This window comes from Rhinopithecus roxellana, chromosome 3, assembly GCF_007565055.1.
Source record: "Rhinopithecus roxellana isolate Shanxi Qingling chromosome 3, ASM756505v1, whole genome shotgun sequence".
In the NCBI taxonomy this organism is placed as follows: domain Eukaryota; kingdom Metazoa; phylum Chordata; class Mammalia; order Primates; family Cercopithecidae; genus Rhinopithecus; species Rhinopithecus roxellana.
The window spans coordinates 37,054,195-37,075,541 of record NC_044551.1 but is presented as its reverse complement, the minus strand read 5'-3'; the positions used below and the strand labels follow the sequence as shown (position 1 = coordinate 37,075,541).

Genomic DNA, 21,347 nt, shown 5'->3' with positions numbered 1-21,347 from the left:
TACCCCTTATGTAGTAAACTAAGGTTCTGAGATGTTGAATGACTCTCTTGTCCCCTTGGGCCATAAGTGTCAAAGTCACCATCTGTCGGGCTCGAAAGTCTATTCTCCTTCGCAGTTGTACATTGCCTCCCGGTATTCACTTCCTCTTAGACAAGAGTTCCTGGCAGATATCAGGGAAGGGCTGTAGAGAGGGCAGCATGATCCAGGAGCCCACCACCACAGCCTACAGACAGAAAGGAGATGGGAAGACTGGAGGCTGGGTGAAACATGCCTGAATCAGGCCTGAATCTTGAGTTCAGTTTTGACGAGGGCAGTGTGCTGGTTGTGACAGGCAGACACGGAAGAGGAACTGTCCCGTTGAGACTGGGAGTCAGGTGAGGGACACAGCCAGGGCTGGAGGCAGACTGGGGAAGAGTTGTCATCTGGAGAGAAAAATGAACTCCTTAAGAAAGGATGGGTAAGCTCTCCACTATAGAAAGCTTAGGGAGCAAAGAGGACTGAAGTTTAGGGCAAACTTGAGCGTGCATCAGAATCACTTAAAAGACTATGAAAACACAGATGCTGGCCCCTATCCACAATTTCTGATCCAGGAGGCCCGGGGTGGAGCCTCACAAGTTGCATGCTACCCAGCTCCCAGTGATGCCAGTGCTGCTGGTCTAGGGACCATACTTTGAGAAGCACTGGTTAGGGTATGCCATCATTCAAGGGAGAGGACAGAAAACAGAACCCACACAAACACACAGAAAGATAATCCCGTAAATCTGTAACACAGATCAGCAAGAAACTTTCTCATTCGATTCTGTGCTTCCGACCCCAAGGGTCTAGGATCTCACTGGGCTGGGGAAAGGATATAACCCAGAATTTCTGATAAACTGTTTATTTAATTAAACCAAGAGATATTCTGCATTTGCCTCTTATTACTGAAAGAAAAAAAAGAAAAAGAAAAAAGCCTTACCATAAATTGCCTAATTTATAGTCCTGAAGGAACAACTCATTTGTAGGGTCATTCAGTGACTCATAAAGAGAATGAAGTGGTGGGGCTCGAAGCTGAGCTTGTAGTCTAAATAGCCCTTAACTCTGTTTCTATGGAAATGTATGAGGGCAATTTTCATAATCTGCAGACATACGTGGAAGAAACATCCCCGTGTTGGTTTTTTGTTGTTGTTGTTTTGTTTTTTGCTTCTTCCAATAGAAATGTGAACCAGTGGTATAGATTTAAAAGTCTGTCCCTGCTAATATCAGCAGCTGACAGAGCGCATCATGGCTTTTGTCTGTGAAACCATTAACACCTCCGTTCACAGCTCACTCTGCCTCCTTTGGAGAACACACGTTTTTGAGCCTGAGAAGGATTCATTCCCCCTATGGAAAGCCACTGTTGCTCATCATTTCCTTCATCATCATCATCATCATCATCATCATCATCATCATCATCATCGTGGCTCTCAGAACCCCTTCACTTTCTCAGCCACATTGACATTTGAATTTGACCACTGCCTGGTAAGGCAGGCAGACCAGGCATTATTATCCACTTTTTGCAAACGAGAAAACCGAGAGGCACAGAGTGAGGGAGATGCTCAGCCTTCCTCTCCCGCTTCTGAGCTGCCCTCAGTAATCCTGGTCACAGAGAGTGTTGCTGAGTGCTGACTATGTGCCAGAGGCTGCACTGAGCGCTGTGGTTCCGTCATCCCACTTGGACCTCACAGAGGCCCCATGAGATAGGTGCTGTCTTCCTCCCCTTTGTCAGCAAGGAAACAGAGGCTCCAAGACATCAGATAGTCTTATCCAAGGTTATACTGCTAAGAGGTGAGAAAACCAGGATTTGAGCCTGGGCATTCTGTCCCCAGGTGGGCACAGTGCCTTAGAACACTGCCTTCCGAAGCTACCTTGACCTCATGCCTCCCACAATCAGCCAGCAGCCAGCAGGTCACTGTGTCCTCAGCCCCAGCCCTTCTTGGACTTGAAGTCCGCTGAACGGCCATGAACGATTAGATGGGAGGCCCTACTCTAGATCTTTCCCTGGAGGAGATTCTTAAGCTTCATTAAGAATCCCTGGGGAATCTGTCCACAAGGCAAATCCAAGTCAACCTCCAGAGATTCTGATTCAATGGGCCTGGGTCGGGGGCGGGCACATGAGTTTTTTAAACACACCCCCAGGTGCGTCTGGCACTGATGGCCCGTGATCCACATGTGGGGGTACACTGCCAAAAACAGTATTTCTCAAACCCTTTAAACCATGTGCCCCAGTAAGAAATACCTTGGGCATCTCAATCCAGTACACAGATATACACACTCATGCAGTATGACAGAAACATGTTCCTGAACACCTGTCACAGTATCCCTTGTCACCTGAAATGCAGCCTGATATTTAGTATTGTTTTTTGGTTCATTGCAAACGCACGCACAATCAATTTCATGACCCCACCTATGGATCATGCCTTGCAGTTTAGAAAAAAGCAAAAATGCTGTTTTCTCCCCTGGAAGAAAAATGTGCTATCACTTGATGAAGGAAGCTTGGGCCCCAGGCAGCTGCTGACTGCCCTGGCCCTACCAGGCTCCCATTTCCAAGCCTCGAATTTGACTTCTGGTCCAAAGCAGCCAGGCACTGAGCACAGCCCACTTGTCCCCTACAGCAGATTGGGGACCCGGTAGCTCACTGTTACCCCCTAGCTGTGGTCAGGGTTTCTTGGCACAAAGAAGAAGGGCAAAGCAAACCAAAGCTGGAATTATGTTGGTAGGTTGGACAGAGACTCGATTTTCTAGAATCAGCTTCTCCCAGGGACCATGAAGCCATCTAGGTCAAGACCTCCATTTGCCTTTGGAATCACCCAGCCTCTGGCATCCCTGCAGGGTGATGGTCCACCAGGCCCTGCTTACATACCTCCAGTCTTGAGGACTCAAACTTTCTGGGGCAGTTCATTCCCCCATCCATAATTCCAATGATTGAAAAAGTTGGGCTGAATTCTTGCAAGGAGGGCCATTTGCTCACTGATTACAGCGTAGGGTGTCAGTGAGCTGTTGGGGGCACATAGTCTGCTATGAAGGAAAGTGCTGGGGTGCCTACTGCTTTGGGCCGTAAGTCAAGCTCAGGACTTGGAATGCGGAGCCTCGCAGGACTAGAACAGGGCCTTCCCAGAAGGAAACCTATCTTTTTCCATAGTGGTACTGATCATTAGGCTAATAAGGCATGCATGCTAAGCATTTTCAAACATACTGTGTTCAGTCCTCGTAATCTATGAGGCAGAGCCTCTTCTTAACCCATTGCACAGAGGAGAACACTGGGGTTTAGAGATATTATTTGTGCAGCTGACTCAGGGCCCTATTGATAGTAAAAGGACTGAGATGAGAACCCTGGTCCCTCTTGCTTAAAGCTTGCACTCTCCCATCCCCTGCATGGATTGTCAAACTGAGGGTTCAGAGATGTTAAAAATACAAGTAAGCTGCAGAACAGGATGGTGCACTTAGCTGCTCCCCCATCCTGCTTCATCTGATAGGCATCTCTTGGTTTCTTCAGACCGCATTGCTCGGAACCGCAAGACCATTGTGTGCCCAATGATTGACGTGATTGATCATGATGACTTTCGGTACGAGACACAGGCAGGGGATGCCATGCGGGGAGCCTTTGACTGGGAGATGTACTACAAGCGGATCCCAATCCCTCCAGAACTGCAGAAAGCTGACCCCAGCGACCCATTTGAGTAAGTATGAACAACCCTGGCTGCTCCCAGTGGCTACCCAATGACCGCTCCCAGCACGCACACAACTCAGGGTCACCATCTCCCTTAAAAGCCCAATGCAGAGGGTCCAGCTTCCCAGCCCCACTTAGTACCAAGTGTCAGATATCCCCAGCCAGAAGCATCATCCCTCCCAGCTTGTAACAACCTCAGCTCATGGCCCACCAGGCTGGTCTCCACTTTGCCCACTTCTGCACAGTTTGCCAGCATTGCCAGCAGGGGTGAGTGGTCTCTCATGCTCTCTTCCTCAAGCCTGGCATGCAATTATAACCATCATCGTCACCAGGTGCCCAGCCCAGTACTAAGCACATTACACTCTGATCCAATTCAACCCCCTACAACTATATATGGTGAAAATTATTATCCATGTTTTCCAAATGGGGACACCAATGCTCCAAGAGCCTAAGTAATTTGCCCAGGTCACTAGATACAAATGCAGGTCTGTCTGCCTGCTTCTGGGGCCAATTTTCCCATCATACTGCTATACCCACTTGGAAGTGTTAGGAAAATAACAGTTTGTCCCACAGCAGAAGTTTGCGGACTGGGGGAGGGTGATGGGCTGGACTCATAGCATCCTAGAATGTGAAGGCTGGAAGGAACCTACCAATGAAGAAGTCAACCCCTTGCAGATGAGGAACTAAGGCTCCAGAAGGAGGAGCTCTGTGAGTGGCTAAGACAGAAATAGAGCCAGCCCCTCTCTGGTGCTCCAAGCTCTGGAAAGGGCTTCTCCCCAATAGTAGGCTCACCATCCCTGCAGCTGTCCTGTGAGCTGTTCCAGCTCTCCTGCAACAGTTGTGGAAAAGATCTCTGGATACAAAGCCAAAGCCCAAGCTCTCCTGCTATATTAGTTTCCTATGGTTGCTGTGATAAATTACTATAAACTTAGAAGCTTAAAACAACACAAATTTATGATTAAAACTCTGAAGGTCAGAAGCCTGAAATGAGTCTTACTGGGCTAAAATCATAGCGTCGGCAGGGCTGCATTCCCTCTGGATGCTTTGGGAAGATTCCATTTCTCTACCTTTCCTGGCTTCTAGAGGATGCTTACATTCCTTGGCTCATAGCCCCTGCCTCCAACTTTAAAGCCAGAAGTATAGCATCTTCAGATCTCTGTTTCCTTCTCCCCACTTTCCTTCACACCTCTGCTTCCTTCATCACATCTCCTTCTGACTCTGACTTTCCTTCCTCCTTCTTTCACTTACAAGCCCTGTGATTACATTAATGATATGTGATTCCATCAGGTTTGCCAAGATAACCTCCCCACCTCAAGGTACTTAACCTTAATCACATCTGTGAAGTCTCTTTCGCCATAAAAGGTAACATATTCACAGGTTCTGGAGATTCAGACACTGCCATAAATGGGGAGTCACACTTCTCACCACAGTTTGTTCCCCAGTGAACCATACTTCTCTGTGCCTTACCCTCCCCGCCTGAGAAGCAGGGCTGTTGGAAGCTCAGCCATCTTCGTGGGCATGGTACATACATACCCAGGGCTCCTGAGAGGAACCCCTAACACTATGGGCCTCAGAGCAGGCTCAGAGATAGGAAGAGCTGGGCTTCTTTGAGGAAATGAAAGGTGGCCAGGACAATGGACCAGCCTGAGCCAAGAGTGGAGAGCAAGAGTGGATTCCACGTCTCCAGCAGCAGGTCAAACATTTGTGGTCTTCTCTTGGCCTCTTTTATCTTAAACACAGTGGATCACTACTATTAGATCCCTTCCTGGCCCAAAGATATGATTTAGCCACGATCACATTATGCAGTCTGCTCCACCTTCCGTATACCTCAGAATCAATCCTCAGTTGACCTAAGTCCTTGTAGAATAATACCAACACCAGGAGTAACTAACATCTGGCCTGTGTTGGCAAAGCAATTTCTACTGACATTATTGTGCATGATCCTCACAATAATGTAGGATCCTCAGGTGTTGGTAGAATTACCCTCATTTGACTGATGGAGGCCTTGTGGTTCAGAGAGGAAACAAAACTTGTCTGAGTTGACATGACTGCGGAAGCTGAGGTAGAATAGATTGCTCCAGAAAATGGACTTTTCAGGGCAACCAAGGGGGTAATTGGAACCTCCTTTATTGTTTGAACCTTTGCAATAAGCAGACTCATTGAAAGGCACTTAAGGACAGTTGTCATAGCTTATCCACTCACTATGAGCAAATTATTTAACATTTTTGATTTTCCAATATCTCCATCCGAGAAGGAGACTAATAATAGAGCTTTGTGAGAGCTAGAGATGGTGTCAGTAAAATGAGTAGCACACACTGGACCCTCAGAATTGTTACTAGTATTGCCAAACACAGCAGAAACCAGAACAGGCTGGGCAGAGAAGCCTCTCTCTGGAGGCAAAGCCTCAAGCATCCCAAATGCCTTACGGCTGATATCCTGCCTATTCCGCGTAGCTCCTCGGCCCCTGCCCCTGCTTTGACCCAGGCTGATTTTCATATGCAAAGCCTCGATTTCAGTCTCCCATGAAGCACCAAGTCAGAAACACTGTCAGCCTTTCCAGGGACTTTGTGGCTCCAGCCAAAAAAAAAAACAGGACCCCCCCAATCTCCAGAAGACAAAGGGGAGTCAATACCTTATTTCTTTATAGTACTGGGTACTTTTAGAACTAGTCTAGCTGTGTTAATCCATTCTCACACTCCTACAAAGAACTGCCTGAGACTGGGTAATTTATAAAGAAAAGAAGTTCAACTGACTTGCAGTTCCACATGGCTGGGGAGGCCTCAAGAAACTTACAGTCATGGCAGAGGGGAAAGCAAACACATCTTCACAAGGCAGCAGGAGAGAGAAGTGCTGAGCAAAGAGGAAAAAGCCCCTTATAAAACCATCAGATCTCATGAGAACTCACTCACTATCATGAGAACAGCAGCATGAGGGTAACTGCCCCCGTGATTCAATTACCTCCCACCAGGTACCTCCCATGACACCTGGGGATTATGGTAACTACAATTCAAGATGAGATTTGGGTGGGGACGCAGCCAACCATATCACTAGCAGTGTGGGATAGGAAGTATAGCTATCACTCCATTGTTTAGATGGGGAATAGGGCTCAAAGAGGTTAAGTCAGCACTGTCCAATATAATACAAGCCGCATATGTGATACTATTTTTTTAAGGTAAAGAGAAACAGGCAAAATTCATCTTAATAATATATCTTATTTAAACCAGTATATCTCAAATATTATCATTTTAACGTGTAACCAACGCTTTAAAATTATTGAGTTCTTTCATACTCTTTTCATCCTAAGTTTTAGAAATCTGGTGTGTATCTTACGCTCACAGCACATGTCAGTTCACACCAGTCACATTTTAAGTACGGAGTCATCACCTGTGGCCAGTGGCCTCCTTCCTGGGCAGCACAGGGTTAACGGTTAAACACTGCATCTCAGGTCACACAGCAGGTTAAGGAAAGCAGAAATGAGAGTGAGGGTTCCCAATTCTCATGCCCTGTTCTTTGCATGCATCACCTGCTCCTCCAGTGTTCCTGCCTGCCTGGAGGCAGTATATTGTGGTGGCGAGGGGTGTGAACTGTGGCTTAGGTTAGAGATTCACATCCCAGCAGTGCTGCTTTGTAGCCATGGGGCCTTGAGCAAGTTCCCTGTCTGCACTCCAGTTGTACATGTGTAAAATGGTGATGATAATGAGGCCTGCTGGAATATTTGGATTTGAGGGTTTGGAGTTTTCCAGTGGAGCCAGACAAGGATATAGCCACTGTGATAGATTTGCACACAGCAAACGCTGGTTGGCCCCTACCAGGTGCCAGTCTTGTGTGAGATACCCTGGGGGACGCCGGCAGTCAGCAGCATGACGTTTCCTCACTTAGCACGGTGCCAGGCGGACTTCCTGTTCCCGTGGGTACTGCACGATTTGTCGTCTCTGTGTCCTTGCTGACGTCGTTTTATCCTCCCCTCAGTGCCTTTCCCTCCCCCAAATTTCCCCTTGTCCAAACCACTTAAATGCCATCTCCCCTGAGCCTCATTCCTTGACCCTTGCCCCAGCCATCCTCCTTACCCCAAAAGCTGGAAACAGACACACTCCTTTCAGATTCCTATAATGTTCTATGTGTACCTCCCAGAGTCCCTTATGCACCCTCTGTCTTGAGGGGGCTGCCCCACTACACCACTATCCCCTGAAGGACTGATTGACCTCGAGATTCTTCCAGCACCTCCCTCACAACTGGCATGGGATGAACAAACTCATGAGAGAATGAATGAATGGAGTTAATCTTATCTCCCAGTTTAACTGAAAAGGCAGAAACGGTGGCTTCTTCTGTAAACACCGCAGCAGAATAAATGTCCATGCCAGGCCTGCTGAGTAACAATTGTCAAAGGAGCATGTTCAAAAAGAGTCCTAGGCTCCCTCCCGCGGGGATTGTTTCAGCAGGTCTGAGGTGGGGCCCAGCAAGCTGTATATTTTTTCATCTCTCTAAGAGATTCTATAACAGACACTCTTGGAGAGACCAACTTGGACCATTTAGTGAGAGGACTAACATGTACATATTTATGATACAACTACAGGTCCCATGTGGACAAAGTACTGTGATTTCATTTCACAAGTACTCTTAGGTGTTAATTGTGTAAAGGAACTTCGGGTCCCATTTGGTTAAAATGTAGCTCTTATGAAAGGAAGTTGTAGGCAAGAAAGGGGAATGCCTGGAAGGGCCTTGGATTCCCTGGAAGACACTTGAGCTGTGTTCAGGGAGCATCATGGAACACCATCACTGGGGGAACGGCGTTATCAGAGAGCACGCAGCCAGGACATCTGCACCTTCACGCCATGTTCTTCTTCTCTGACAGGTCTCCCGTGATGGCCGGTGGACTGTTTGCTGTGGATCGGAAGTGGTTCTGGGAGCTGGGCGGGTATGACCCAGGCTTGGAGATCTGGGGAGGGGAGCAGTATGAAATCTCCTTCAAGGTGAGCCAGCCCTCCGGACGCCCCCTTCTTGGCACAGCCTCCTGAGTGCCTGTCCCAGTAGGTGCCTCAGCTTCTGCCTGAGCTTGGAAAGACTGGAGACCTCAGGGTTCTATAGCCCTTCAGCCCATCAGGTGAAGAAGACAGGGGCTCATGGGCCACTCTTTGTTGTGGTGGAGGGGGAGGTGTGGGTGGGAAGGGGAGTACCCTCCAGCTGCCAAAGGCTGGTCTTCACCACAGCTCTGACGGGCATTTGCCTTGTGTCTTCTTAAGATGTTGGAATAAGGTCTTGTTTCTACTCAAGATGGCGGGTCTGAGATTGAGATGTCCAGCAAATAAGCAGTGGGCCAGAGAAGCTAGGAAGGCCAAACAGGATACGTAGGCCTAGAGGAGTGCTCTTGGTCACCCCCTCAAGTTTTCCCTTTTGTACCTGTTGCTCTGGGAGTTTGACAAAGACCAGTGAGCATAAGCTCCAGTTGTAAAGTCACAGGCCTAGATTCAGATCCCAACTCCATCATCAGTAGCTATCTGACTTTGAGCAAGTTAGATGACCCGCCTGAGCTTTCTTTCCTCATCTGAAGTAAGGGAATCATGATAACTACCTAGCTTACAGAGCTATCGTGAAGATTAAGTGCGAGCATGTCTAGAAAGTGCTTAGCACACAACCTGGGAACATGACCAGCAATTAATAATTGGTAGAAATTGTTAAAGTTTCAGTGAGTAAATAGTTACTGTAACCTACTTGACCAGCCTATGGGCTCTAGAAGCTTTCTGACAGTAGTGGTAAAGGAGTTACTAGTTAACTAATAACTAGTTAAGCACCCAAACTTCCAAGGCTACATTCTCCACTTTATTTGTGGGAGTCTGTCTTGTTCTCAAGTGAAGGCTTGGACCTTCCGAGGGGAGGGTTAGCTTGTTCCATGCCCTTGTGGCCTGTCAGAGTCAGCTTCTAACAGCTTAGACCCCTGGCTAAGGCATATCCCCAACCCACGAGGGACAGATAACACCATTACTGATCTGACCTCTGTGAATACACAACTCTGATGCCCCCTGAGTCAGGCCTCAACTTTCAATGCAAAGGACCATTGTCAGGCACAGTGAATTAAGGCTTTGGTATTGGCAGTAGAGTGCCAAGATCAGATCCTAGCTCTGCCATGTCCTGCCAGCTGTGTGATCTTGGGCAAGGAATCCTCACCTCACTGAGCCTCGGTTTCTACTTCCATAAAATGGGTTTAATGAAATGTTAATCCTCACAGAGTTGTTGAGAGGATTAAGTGAGACCATGTTTATTAGGTGCGTCTTAATAAATTATCCTAAAGATTATTATTGATACATTAATATTACTATCTGCAACAGTGGTTGGGTAGTTCAGAACTGGAGAACATAAATTCTTGATTAGCCAAAAAAAAAAAAAAAACCAAAACCTAGAATTCTACTGATGTTATTTAGGTTTGAAAAGCAGTTTATATCTTTTTCTTTTCTTTTTTTTTTGAGATGGAGTTTCAATCTGCTGCCCAGGCTGGAGTGCAGTGGTGCAATCTCGGCTCACTGCAGCCTCTGCCTCCTGGGTTCAAGTGATTCTCCTGCCTCAGCATCCTGAGTAGCTGGGACTACAGGTGCCCGCCACCACGCCTAGCTAATGTTTTGTGTTTGTAATAGAGATGGGGTTTCACCATGTTGACCAGGCTGATGTCGACCCCCTGACCGCAGGTGATCCACCCACTTCGGCCTTTCAAAGTGCTGGGATTACAGGTGTGAGCCACTGTGCCCAGCCAGTTTATATCTATTTTAACCACCAGAGTTCTGAAGTTGTCTCCCATAAGGAGACCAGCCCCCCCAAATAAAATTAATATTCACATAAGAGGGTAATATTCAAAATATGTAACAACTCTGATGACACAAGCACATACAGTCGGAACAGACACCAGCTATAAACAATGGCGCATCCACTCCAGTATGTAACAAGCGAATTTCAGTCCTGATCATAGCTAACAGGACAGTGTGCCAAGCCCTTCACAAATGCTGACTTGTTTAATCCTCACAACAGCCTTAGGAGAGTGGTACCATTGTTATACCCATTTCACCAGGAAGGCAAGCAAAGCTGAGACCAAGGCCTCACACAGTCAGAAGAAGCAGAACTGGGGCCCGAACGCAGGTCTGCTTGACTCCAAAGCCCATGCTCTGACCTATTTTTGTTGTTGTTTAAATCATACCCAGACTGTTCTGAAAACCTGCCATGTTTTATGGACCTCTGCCTCACTCTTTCTGGGATTTTTTTTTTTTTTTTTTTTTTTTTTTTTTTTTGCCTCTTCTGGGATTATTCCTAATTTACTTGGATATTCTGCAACCTCTTAGTTAATGGAATTAATAACAGTCTAAGTCGGAAGTGGCAAATAGGGCCAGGAACAGTGGCTGAGGTGGGAGGATCTCTTGAGCCTAGGAGTTTGAGACCAGCCTGGACAACACAACACGACCCCATATCATTTAAAAAAAAAAAAAGAAAGAAAGAGACAGAGAGAGAGAGAAGGAGGGGGAGAGGGAGGGAGGGAGGGAGAGAGAGAGAGAGAGATAGCAAATAGGTTTCTACTCCCTGCCTGGCCAACTCTGATCCATTGGTAAGGGCTGTCCCAGGTGGGTGTTGATGTGCATTCTGAGGCATTCCAAGTTTACCAGCAAAGTGTAGTCAGTGGGGGAGGGATCCTTTTGTGTTTCACTCACTACCATATCCCAGGCACCTAAAGCCTGGCCCAACACAGAAAAGACACTATGAGACCAATTTTTATGAGTCATAATTTTTATTATTGTATTAAATCTTTTCTAAAATTATATTTATATAAATTATAAATATTCTAAAAATATGTAAAATGTATAAAAGTCTAGTAGTTCTGATATAACACTGTCAGCCATAATTCTGGTTATCATTTTAAAATACTACATAGAATAAAATAACTAAATTCGAGACCAACCTGGTCAACATCGTGGAACCCCATCTTTACTAAAAATACAAAAATTAGCCACGCGTGGTGATGCGTGCCTGTAATTCCAGCTACTCAGGAGGTGGAGACAGAAGAATTGCTTGAAGCTGGGAGGCGGAGCTTGCAGTGAGCCGAGATCGTGCCACTGCACTCCAGCCTGGGCGACCCAGTGAGACTCTGTGTCAAAAAAAAAAAAAAAAAATTAAAAACTTTTATCAAATTGTAACCGTGATTATTCTATTTTTGTCACTTATTTAGAATTATTCTAAATTCTTCTCTAAAGGCATTTACGATAAATTCTAGTCCAACATTGGTTTTCATTAAAAAGACTCTAATAAATATAAGTATAAAAAATAATACAATTAAAAGTATGCAAATATATATTCCAATTTTATTAAATATCATATTTTTTCAATCTACAACAGACTTTATTACTATGAAGTATATATTAATGTATAGAATCTATAATATCCTCATAATAATCCTATTAAAATATTGTATTGAATACAAAAAAAAGACACCATCAAAACCCCCCCCACATCATACTAATGAGAACTACATTCAATCCAAAACATATTTTCCAAGAAAAGGCTAAAAAACACACTAGGTCTGATACAACTATAACTAAAAATTACCAACCTTCCTAAACAAGAGCCCTCCTAACTACAGAAGGCAATCAATATTAGTCTTATCAACACAACCAGACAATTAATTTATGACCAAAAACTTTGTGAGATAAAGTAGCAAATGTAAGAGGCCATGTTTGCCCATTTCCCTTTGCCAGGAGAATTTCACAAAGCCCCTGACTCCGGGACACTGTGCAGCAATCTGGAAAGATGTCTTAAAGGCAAAACGGGATAGAACGCATGGCCCCCCATGTCTCTTGCCTGAGTCACTACATTCCATCAAAGATAAATGACCCTAGTCCTCGCCTTTCTCTGCTCATAAAATAACGTCCGACAAGATTAGTGACTATGCTTCTGTAATCTATAACCAGATGTTATAGACCTAACACCCAAACCTTGATGTAATATTACACATACTAAATCTTCACCACCTATGTATAAACTAAAATACGACATTGGAGGAGTCTGAGAGAACTTTCTAAAAGCCTCCTCCTAGGCTACAGGCCTTGGTCTATAATCTTCAGTGAGACTTCTAAATAAAACTAACTTTAATTCTTGAAAAGCTTCATTTTTTTTTTTTTTTTTTTAGTTGACAGCAGTTAATAAATATTGGCTGAATATTCCAAGTCAGTGTGTCCCTGACCAGAATCAGCCTCCAAGCTCCTAACTGGCTCACTTGGTCTAAAAGACCCCCTTCAGAAACCCCCTCTATGGAGAACAGTGAATGGAGAAAGATTTGCACAAAGGAATTTCTAAACCAGCCCAAAATGATTTCATTCTATGTGTTTCAAAGACCCCTCTACTGATGCTCATCAGGCAATTATGGTAGAACAAATGGCATTTTTCTTCACAGTTATTTACCATAGACTTGGTAATGAAGCCATATTGGAAGTCTCTCACCCGGGAGGGGGAAGGAGGCTGGCTTACATTGCCATTTGATCCAATTATGTCCATCCCTTTCCAGAGGAAATGAGATGGTGTAATGAGGAGGCTCCTGAGGTCCAGAAGGGAGACTTTTCTCCTTGGGCTTTCTCTCTCCTGGCTTGGAAAAGGAGAGTTCCTGGAGCCAGCAACAGCCCATCTGGCAGTGCACTGTCTCCCAGGACCCTGTGGAAAGGCTGCCTGCAGGGCTGAGGGGAACAGGCGAGCCCATTCATCCCTGGCAGCGCCCTGCTGGAATGCAGGTGTTCTCTTTCAACCAGAACCGGGCATTTACAAAGGACCAAATTCCCTCTGATTCATCTCTGCTAAGAGATCCCTTTTCTTGGTGACAGAGAGAAGCCCAGTCTGAAAGGCATGAGCGTATTTTCAGAAATTAAGATCAATCAACATGTACCTTCAGGGCTGAGGGCTGATTCCAGTCTATCCTGATGAGAAAACCCCCAAAAAGTGTTCCAACAGCTCTGAAATTTCTAGAAAAGTCATTAACTTCCCCTTTCCCTCCCTCCTTCTCTGTCTGTCTCTCTCAGCAGAGCAAAGTTCTCACATGGAAGTCAGAATCTTCCCAGTTCTAGTGGTTGGACAAGTCTTTAACTCCATAGCCTAGCCTCCAGCTAGCTTCATGAGCTGACCCTGCTGCTCTCTCCTTCCCCCTTTTCCTCTTATCCCATTGCATTAGTCTGGATTCTTGCTTACAGATAACCAAAACCCTAGTCAATCTGATTTAAGCAAAAACCAGAATTGATAGGCTCACACAACTGAAATTCCAGGATAGACCCTAAGGCCGGGCTGGATGCAGGGACTCACTCATCTCACTCGGGCTAGGTCTCTCTCAATGCCTAGGCCATATTTTATCTGAGCTGGCTTCCCTCTCAGGTGGGCTTTTTCTCGTGGAGATCCTCAGCAGCCCGTGAAAAGAGAGTTTGCTTTTCCCATCATCTTGTACAAGTCCCCAGGTTGAGTCTCATTGACCTGCTGGCCCCATGCCCATCCCTGAACAATACTGCGATTGGTCACCTGCAGTCACATGCCCATCCTGGAGCCAGGAAGGTGGGGATGGGCTAGTTACCCAAAGGAAAGTCCAGGTGCTGTGCCCAGAAGGGAGAATGGATGTGGAGCAGGGCAAACCCGGCCAGACAAGACTACATGTAAGATCCAGGCTTATGGGCCAGCCCCTCTCTGCAGGCCCACACTGTCCACTCCTGAAATGCCTTTCCTTAGTCTGGCCAACGCTCACTCATCTTTCCAATCTCAGCTTATATAGATGGCTCCCCATGCTGCCTGGGAACCAACCCATGTTGCACTCCCATATCTGCATGCTCCCTGGAGGTAGGCAGGAGGTTTTGTCCACCTCTATATACCCAGTCTCTGGCCCACATCAGTGTTTGCAGTAACTGTTAGTGTGTTAGTGGCATCACTTCCAACTGATAAACCTCCTTGATACTACCCTTCCCAGACTTAGGAGGCCATCTTTGGACAATGGTGTATGATGGGAAAGGTGCTCAGCAAGGAGGCTCTCCTTCCGTCCTAGGACCCTGGGCCAGTTGTTTGACCTCCAGTCCTCACATCCCAGATTGTGCTGACACGATTTTCCTTCATACCCCACAAGATAGGATCAAATCAGATACTGTGTGGAAAGCTCTCTGATACACACAGATATGAGGGGTTGTTTGGATTAGGGGTGGAGGCAGCAGGATGAGCAGAAAGGAAACTGCACAGTGTCCCCAGTAGGCCACAGTTAGGATATCTCCAACTGTGAGATACAGGAGACAGAAAGTATCCAACCAGGACAATGTGACCAAATTAAGTGAGAAAAATGTAGGCTTTGGGGCAATGTAAGTGGATCTATCTTTTGTGAATAGCAATTTGGCAAAATCCATTACATTTCAGAGCAAGCACATTCTTTGACCTGAAATTCCATGCACAGGAGTTTATCCAAGACAGACAGCGATGAGCAAAGATTTATTTGCTGAAATGTCACTTACCATAGCAGAAGATTGAAAATGACCCAAATGCACGTCCTTTGGGGATAAATAAGTTAGAGCATATCTAAACGAGAAAATATTTCATAAAATAAATTGGAGGTCTCCACAAAAAAACATTTTTTTCAGACAGGATCTCACACTGTTGCCCAGGCTGGAGGGCAGTGATGTGATCAGAACTCACTGCAGCCTCAGCACCCGAGGGTTCAAGCAGTCATCCCACTTCAGCCTCCCAAATAGCTGGGACTACAGGTCTACACCACCACTCCCAGCTAATTTTTAAATATTTTGTAATGATGGGGTCTCCATAGGTTGCCCAGGCTGGTCTTGAACTTCTGGCCTCAAGCAGTCTTCTTGCCTCGGGCTCCCAAAATGCTGGCATTACAGGTATGGGCCACTGCACCCAGCCCATCTCACTTCTGAAAATGACTCACAGTGCCATGAAGCCTTTATCCCTAGTGGCCATTGGGGGTGGGAGGGCTTCAGAGTATAGCCGTCTCTTTCTACCTAATGTGTGTCTATAACATTGAATGTGTTCATCATAAGTATGTATTACTTCTGTAACCAGGAAAAGTTATAAGAAGAAGGGGCAGCCAGGCGCGGTGGCTCACGCCTGTAATCCCAGCACTTTGGGAGGCCGAGGTGGGCGGATCACAAGGTCAGGAGATCGAGACCATCCTGACCAACATGGTGAAACCCCGCCTCTACTAAAATTACAAAAATTAGCCGGGTGTGATGGCGGCACCTGTAGTCCCAGCTACTCGGGAGGCTGAGGCAGGAGAATGGCAGGAACCTGGGAGGCGGAGCTTGCAGTGAGCTGAGATCACGCCACTGCACTCCAGCCTGGGTGACAGAGCCAGACTCCGTCTCAAAAAAAAAAAAGAAGAAGGGGCCAGGCGCAGTGCCTCATGCCGGTAATTCTCACACTTTGGGAGGTCGAGGCAGGAGTATTGCTTGAGCCCAAAAGTTCAAGACCAGCTTTGGGCAACACACTGAGACCTCATCTCTACAAAAAAAAAAAAAAAAGTTATTTTAATTAGCTGGGCATGGTGGTGCACTGCGCTCCTATAGTCCCAGCTACTTGGGAGGCTAAGGTGGGAGGATTGCTTGAGTCTGGGAGATCAAGGCTGCAGTAAGCCATGTTCATGACACTGCACTCCAGCCTAGGTTATATAGAGTGAGAACTTGTCTCAAAAGAAAGGAAATAAAAAAGAAGAAAATGTTGGGTTCTCAGCACTCCCAACCCACCCCCCATCCATATACATTCCAGCACATTGTTTGGGCCATTTGCAAGCTCTGAGATGAGATTGTGCACAAGTCAGCAGTGCGAGACTCCCAGGGAAGGCCTGAGGTCAAGAGTAACTCTGCAGGGTCTGCTTCAGGAGGCAGAGGTGGGCTCCACTGTCCTTGGCAAAATGGAGACAGGTACGAGGGTTCCATCAGGCAGGCTTGCAGAGCAAGGGAGTGATAGAAAGCCATGTGAGGGGACGAGAGGGAGGACACCCTCCACTGCGGAAGTCAGGAAGATCTTTGAGCTTGTTCTGAGAGGAAAATCCATTCTCTCGGTAGAGGAATGAAGACTCAAAGGAGACTGGGGTTGGCTTTGTGTGATACTGATATGGTTACTGAAAGGCTAGCCCAGTCCCAGGCTACAGGGACAGACTTGAAAGAAAAAAAAAGTCTGATTTTTTTTTTCCATAAAACTCAGTGGTATCAAGAAGACTAAGTGACACAGGACGTGTGAAAAGAAGGCAGGACACACCCAGAAGCTGCGCAAGGGTAATATTGCGACCTGATGCCCAGAGCGGTTAGGTGACGGGGCAGGGTCCCTCCGCTGGAAGGTGGCAGTGCTAGGGCTAAATCCCAGATGCCCTGGCTCCAAGCCCAGTGCTCATCTCATTCCGCCTCGTGGTAAGAGTAGAGAAAAGGTGTATCCAGTCTAGAGAGAGGCCCATGTCCCAGGAAGGGCCCAGAGGTCAGGACCAGCCCTGAGAGGGGTTAAGTTGCCACACAGGAGGGAGAAATGATTGCCAAAGGCCAGCCCCAAGCACCAGAAGGAGATCCAGGGCCACCATTGGGCACCTGTATGGCGATGCATTTCCCCATCCTTTTCCCTGCCCCTACCAGCACCTCTGCCTCGGACAGCTGCAGCCCTACAAAGGGGCACCAATAGTCCCAAATTCACAGGGCTATTAAGAAATGTACTGTGAACTGGCAGGCACAGTCACCTGAGAGGTTGTCACCATTCCAGTATGCGGTGGCTCTCAAAGTGTGATCCCTGAACGAGCAGCATTAGCATCACCTGGGAACTTACTAGAAATGCAGATTATCAGGCTCCTCCCAGGCTGCTGAGTCAGACGCTGCGGTGGAGCCCAGGCAGCTGTTTTAACATGCCCTCCAGGTGCTTCCGATGAGGCTCAAGGTTGAAAATCGCAGCTGTACTGAATGGGTGGGAGGTTGTGGAGAGAGGATGCTTAGGCCTGGGTGTGGAAGGACAGAGTAAATGGGCAGGTTGGTTGGCAAGTTGGCCAACAAGTTCCAACACCTTCACCTGGCTTTCAAGGCTCTATATCTTTGGTCCACCCGTGGCAGTTCATTTCTGTACCATTTTTTTTCAGCATGGTTTTTAGAACAAAACTGACCAATGACCAGATCATGAATGAATGAATGAATGAATGAATTAGATAATTAATGTTTGTTTGGGGTTTCAACAGTCACAGAAAGAAAAATTCACAAGTCCCTGGGGCAGAAAAGTGAATGCATTGTGGCCAGTTGTCAGCAGCATCCACATAGGGAGTCCAGGGGGTGTGAAGAGGGTAGGAAGTGATAGAGGGGAGCAGGTGGCAGAGGGCCTGATTGCAAGCCAAGGGTGACCCCTTTGTTCTGCAGACAATACAAGTGCTGTTAGGGATCTTTGAAGAAGACCGTGATAGGGTCGGTCCAGACCCTAGGAAGGCACAGTCTCTGTGGAACTCAGATCTGCCTAGTTCTGGGGGACCCAACCCCAGGTTCCATTTTGGGTTCTGCCATTTATGCACTGAGGAACCCTGGGTAAAGTGTTAAGTAAACCTCAGTTTCCTCATTTGTAAAGGGTGTGATCGTGCCTCCCTCACCGGGTTGCTGTGAGATTGCTGTATTTCCAAATCTGAGTCAAAACCTAATGTAAAGTAACCATCCCCTCTTGTTGGGGAATTAACTAACTATAAACACTTAAGGATATTGTTGAAATAGTCATGTTTAATTTATTAATTTAGATGCACATATGCTTAAAACTGTATCATATAAAAATACTAGGCCAGGCACGGTGGCTCACACCTGTAATTCCAGCATTTGGGGAGGCCAAGGTGGGTGGATCACCTGAGGCCAGAAGTTCGAGACCAGCTTGGCCAACATAGGGAAAACCTGTCTCTACTAAACATAAAAATATTGGCTGGGCATGATGGCGGGCACCTGTAATCCCAGCTACTCGGGAGGCTGAGGCAGGAGAATCACTTGAACCTGGGAGGTGGAGGTTGCAGTGAGCCGAGATTGTGCCATTGCACTCCAGCCTGGGTGACAGAGCAAGACTCCATCTCAAAAAAAAAAAAAAAAAAAAAAATACAGCTTAAATTTAGAAGTAAATTTAAAACCAAAGTTCTTCTTTTCTACTATTTTTTTTCTTTTTAACAACTGCATCCAGTAAACATCCAAAAACCAGCATGACTGAGGTTGTCCTTTCATGGTGGTGATACTTCTTGAAACAATATCTTGTTGAAAACAAACTAATACATTCAAAATAACGTGAGTTTCTTTTCAGCAGGGAATTGTGTAGCATTCATGCAACGCCCTCCACCAGTAGCGACAGGCCACATGCCCACAGGACACCATATGGATAGCTCACGGTGTCCTCCAAGCTTCTGCATTACCTCATTTTAGCCTCACCACAACCCTAAGGAGGTAGGCACAGTAATTTTTCCCATTTTGCAGAGGAGGAAACTGAGGCTTTCAGATTTATAACTTGCTTAACAGTCTGGGTGAGACCTCAGTTCTAATTCCAGAACCAAGCTCCTAACCGCTGCCCTATGTGCCTCCTAAGCACACAGTGAATGCTGAATGATTGGTGGCAATTATTAGTCTTTCCCCCAAGTGCAACTGATTAGGGTTTGAACTTCATAGGGGTCCTCAACTGAGATGCCAACAGCAAAAGCCGTGGCCAGCTGCCAGTCTTTTCCTTATCTCTGGGCAGGTCAGGTGCCGTGCCATTCCTGGCTGGCTTCCAGGCAGCCATTTCCTCGACAGAGAGAGGCTCTGCCCCAGCCCCTGCTGCCCTCTCGGGTTCTCCTCCATGGATGAGCCCTTCCGCTGCGCTCTCTTTCTGGGTCCCATTGTGTTTTCCCAATGCACATCACCACTCGTTTCTTTCCCCCTCAGTTTAGGAGATAAGAGCGGGTAATTGTCTTTTATAGACACTGTAATGAAGCCTGTCATCACACAAAAGAAGTTTGCTAATAAAATAAATCAAAGCAGCAATGAAAATGAATGGGGAACAGGCTTTCACAATTAGATTTGTACTTGTCTAGAGGCATGGTGCTTCTAGAGAGAAGACTGCCACAGGGGCAGTGAAAGGGGCCTGGAAACAAGCTGGCAGGATATGTTTGGGAACTCCTGTGGTGGAGCGGCAAGGGACCCAGAGCAGACAGCTGCATCCCCCTGTAGGGGTGGGAGTTGAAGGGACAGGGCAGGGAGACAGCTGATAGCAACACAAGGAGAGGGACAGCAAAATATCATCTTGGTGGCCTGTATTTGTCCCCATCTCGAACAAGATGGGTTCCCGGTCAAAGATGATCCAGCTGCTGCCATCCCTGGAGCTCCCCTTCTCTTTGCCCCCAGCTGGACTCTGTTCCTGCCTCTTGGGTGAGAGGACGTTGCTCTTGGGTGGCCAGGCCCCAAAGGGTGTACAGTGACCTCTCCCTACCCCACCTGACCCCGTCAGAGTACATCTGGGCGGGGGGCGGAGATAGCAGGAAGTAGTGGGGGACAAAGGACCTTTTAGGAGCCAGCTGGAAGAGCAGCCCATCTGGAGCCCCTGAACTAATCAAGACGTGAAGCCCAATCCCCACGACCCCATTGAGCAGTTCCAACTGAAAAGAGCACTTTTGCACAGAATCTGGGTTGCAGATGTCCGCATTCCTACCCCCCACCCCACAAATGAGAGAATATGGTAGCGAGATTAATAATAATTTCATTTACTTGGTCACTTGCAGGTTTTGCCACCAATTAGTTAAGAAAAAATACTTCCTCTCTTTGCACTTCAGTCTCTCCATTTGGGAAATCAGGCCATAGGGTGAAAAAACAGGATGTTGTTGGGCAGAGGACAGGCGCTCTAATTTCAGGGTGGTAGTGTTTCTCGTACTTCTGCAAGTAGAAATGACTAATAGTCATCCGGTTCTCTAAGAGTCAAGCACCAAGCTAACAGCTTTTCACATGCTGTCTTGTGCCATCTCAACAGCCATCATCATCCCCACATCACAGATGAGGAGAGTGAGGCTCCCAGGTTCAGTGACCTGCAGGAGGTCACACAGTGGGCATTGGCGGTGTGAGGATTGGTATGAGGGGAGTCAGGCTGCAGGGTCTGCAGTGTCTGTCTCGGTCTTGGATGGTCACTGCCTCCGCTGTGAAGGAAGGGAGGAGCCTAGAGATACAAAGGACAAGTGACCTGGGCTATGAGCACCACAGGGCCTGGGATCTGTGGCCAGCACCCCACCCCAGCATGTCCTTGGAAGGAGAGTCCCCTCCTGTCTTGGGATCCTGTCTCTCCGTGGCAGAGTTGAGAGTTGTTTGTCACAAGAGGGAGGTGAGCAAGCCGGGAGCACCATGGCGATGCTGTCTCTGGCCTCCTACATCTGTCCCACTTCCCCCCAGACAAGCTCAGCCAGGATCCAGCCCTAAAGAGACGGCAATGGTGCTTTCTGCCCGAGAAACAAGGAAACCTCGGGCTCCCTGCTCATGACTTATATTGTTGCTAGGATTACTGGAAGCAAAAAAGACAGTTCATCCCTGAAGCCGGTGACTGAAGAATGGATGACAAAATGAGGTCGTCTTTTTCTCTAGTCAAGTCCCTATGCCCAAGATTTTAAATCAGTCTTGATTCACCTCCTCCTTCATGACTGAGTGCCTCTTACGGGCAGAGCACT

General features: G+C 47.0%; 1 protein-coding gene across 4 annotated transcripts in view; it reads left to right on the top strand.

Moving 5' to 3' along the window:
• The window catches only part of GALNT10 (polypeptide N-acetylgalactosaminyltransferase 10), a 228,865-nt gene that overhangs the window by 185,239 nt on the left and 22,279 nt on the right, over positions 1 to 21,347 (top strand). For all 4 annotated transcript variants that reach the window (XM_030927279.1, XM_030927280.1, XM_030927278.1 and 1 more), the window contains exons 6-7: positions 3,512 to 3,695; positions 8,538 to 8,655. In XM_030927279.1, the coding sequence (XP_030783139.1) occupies positions 3,512 to 3,695; positions 8,538 to 8,655 (302 nt within the window). The remainder of the gene's footprint in view (positions 1 to 3,511; positions 3,696 to 8,537; positions 8,656 to 21,347) is intronic.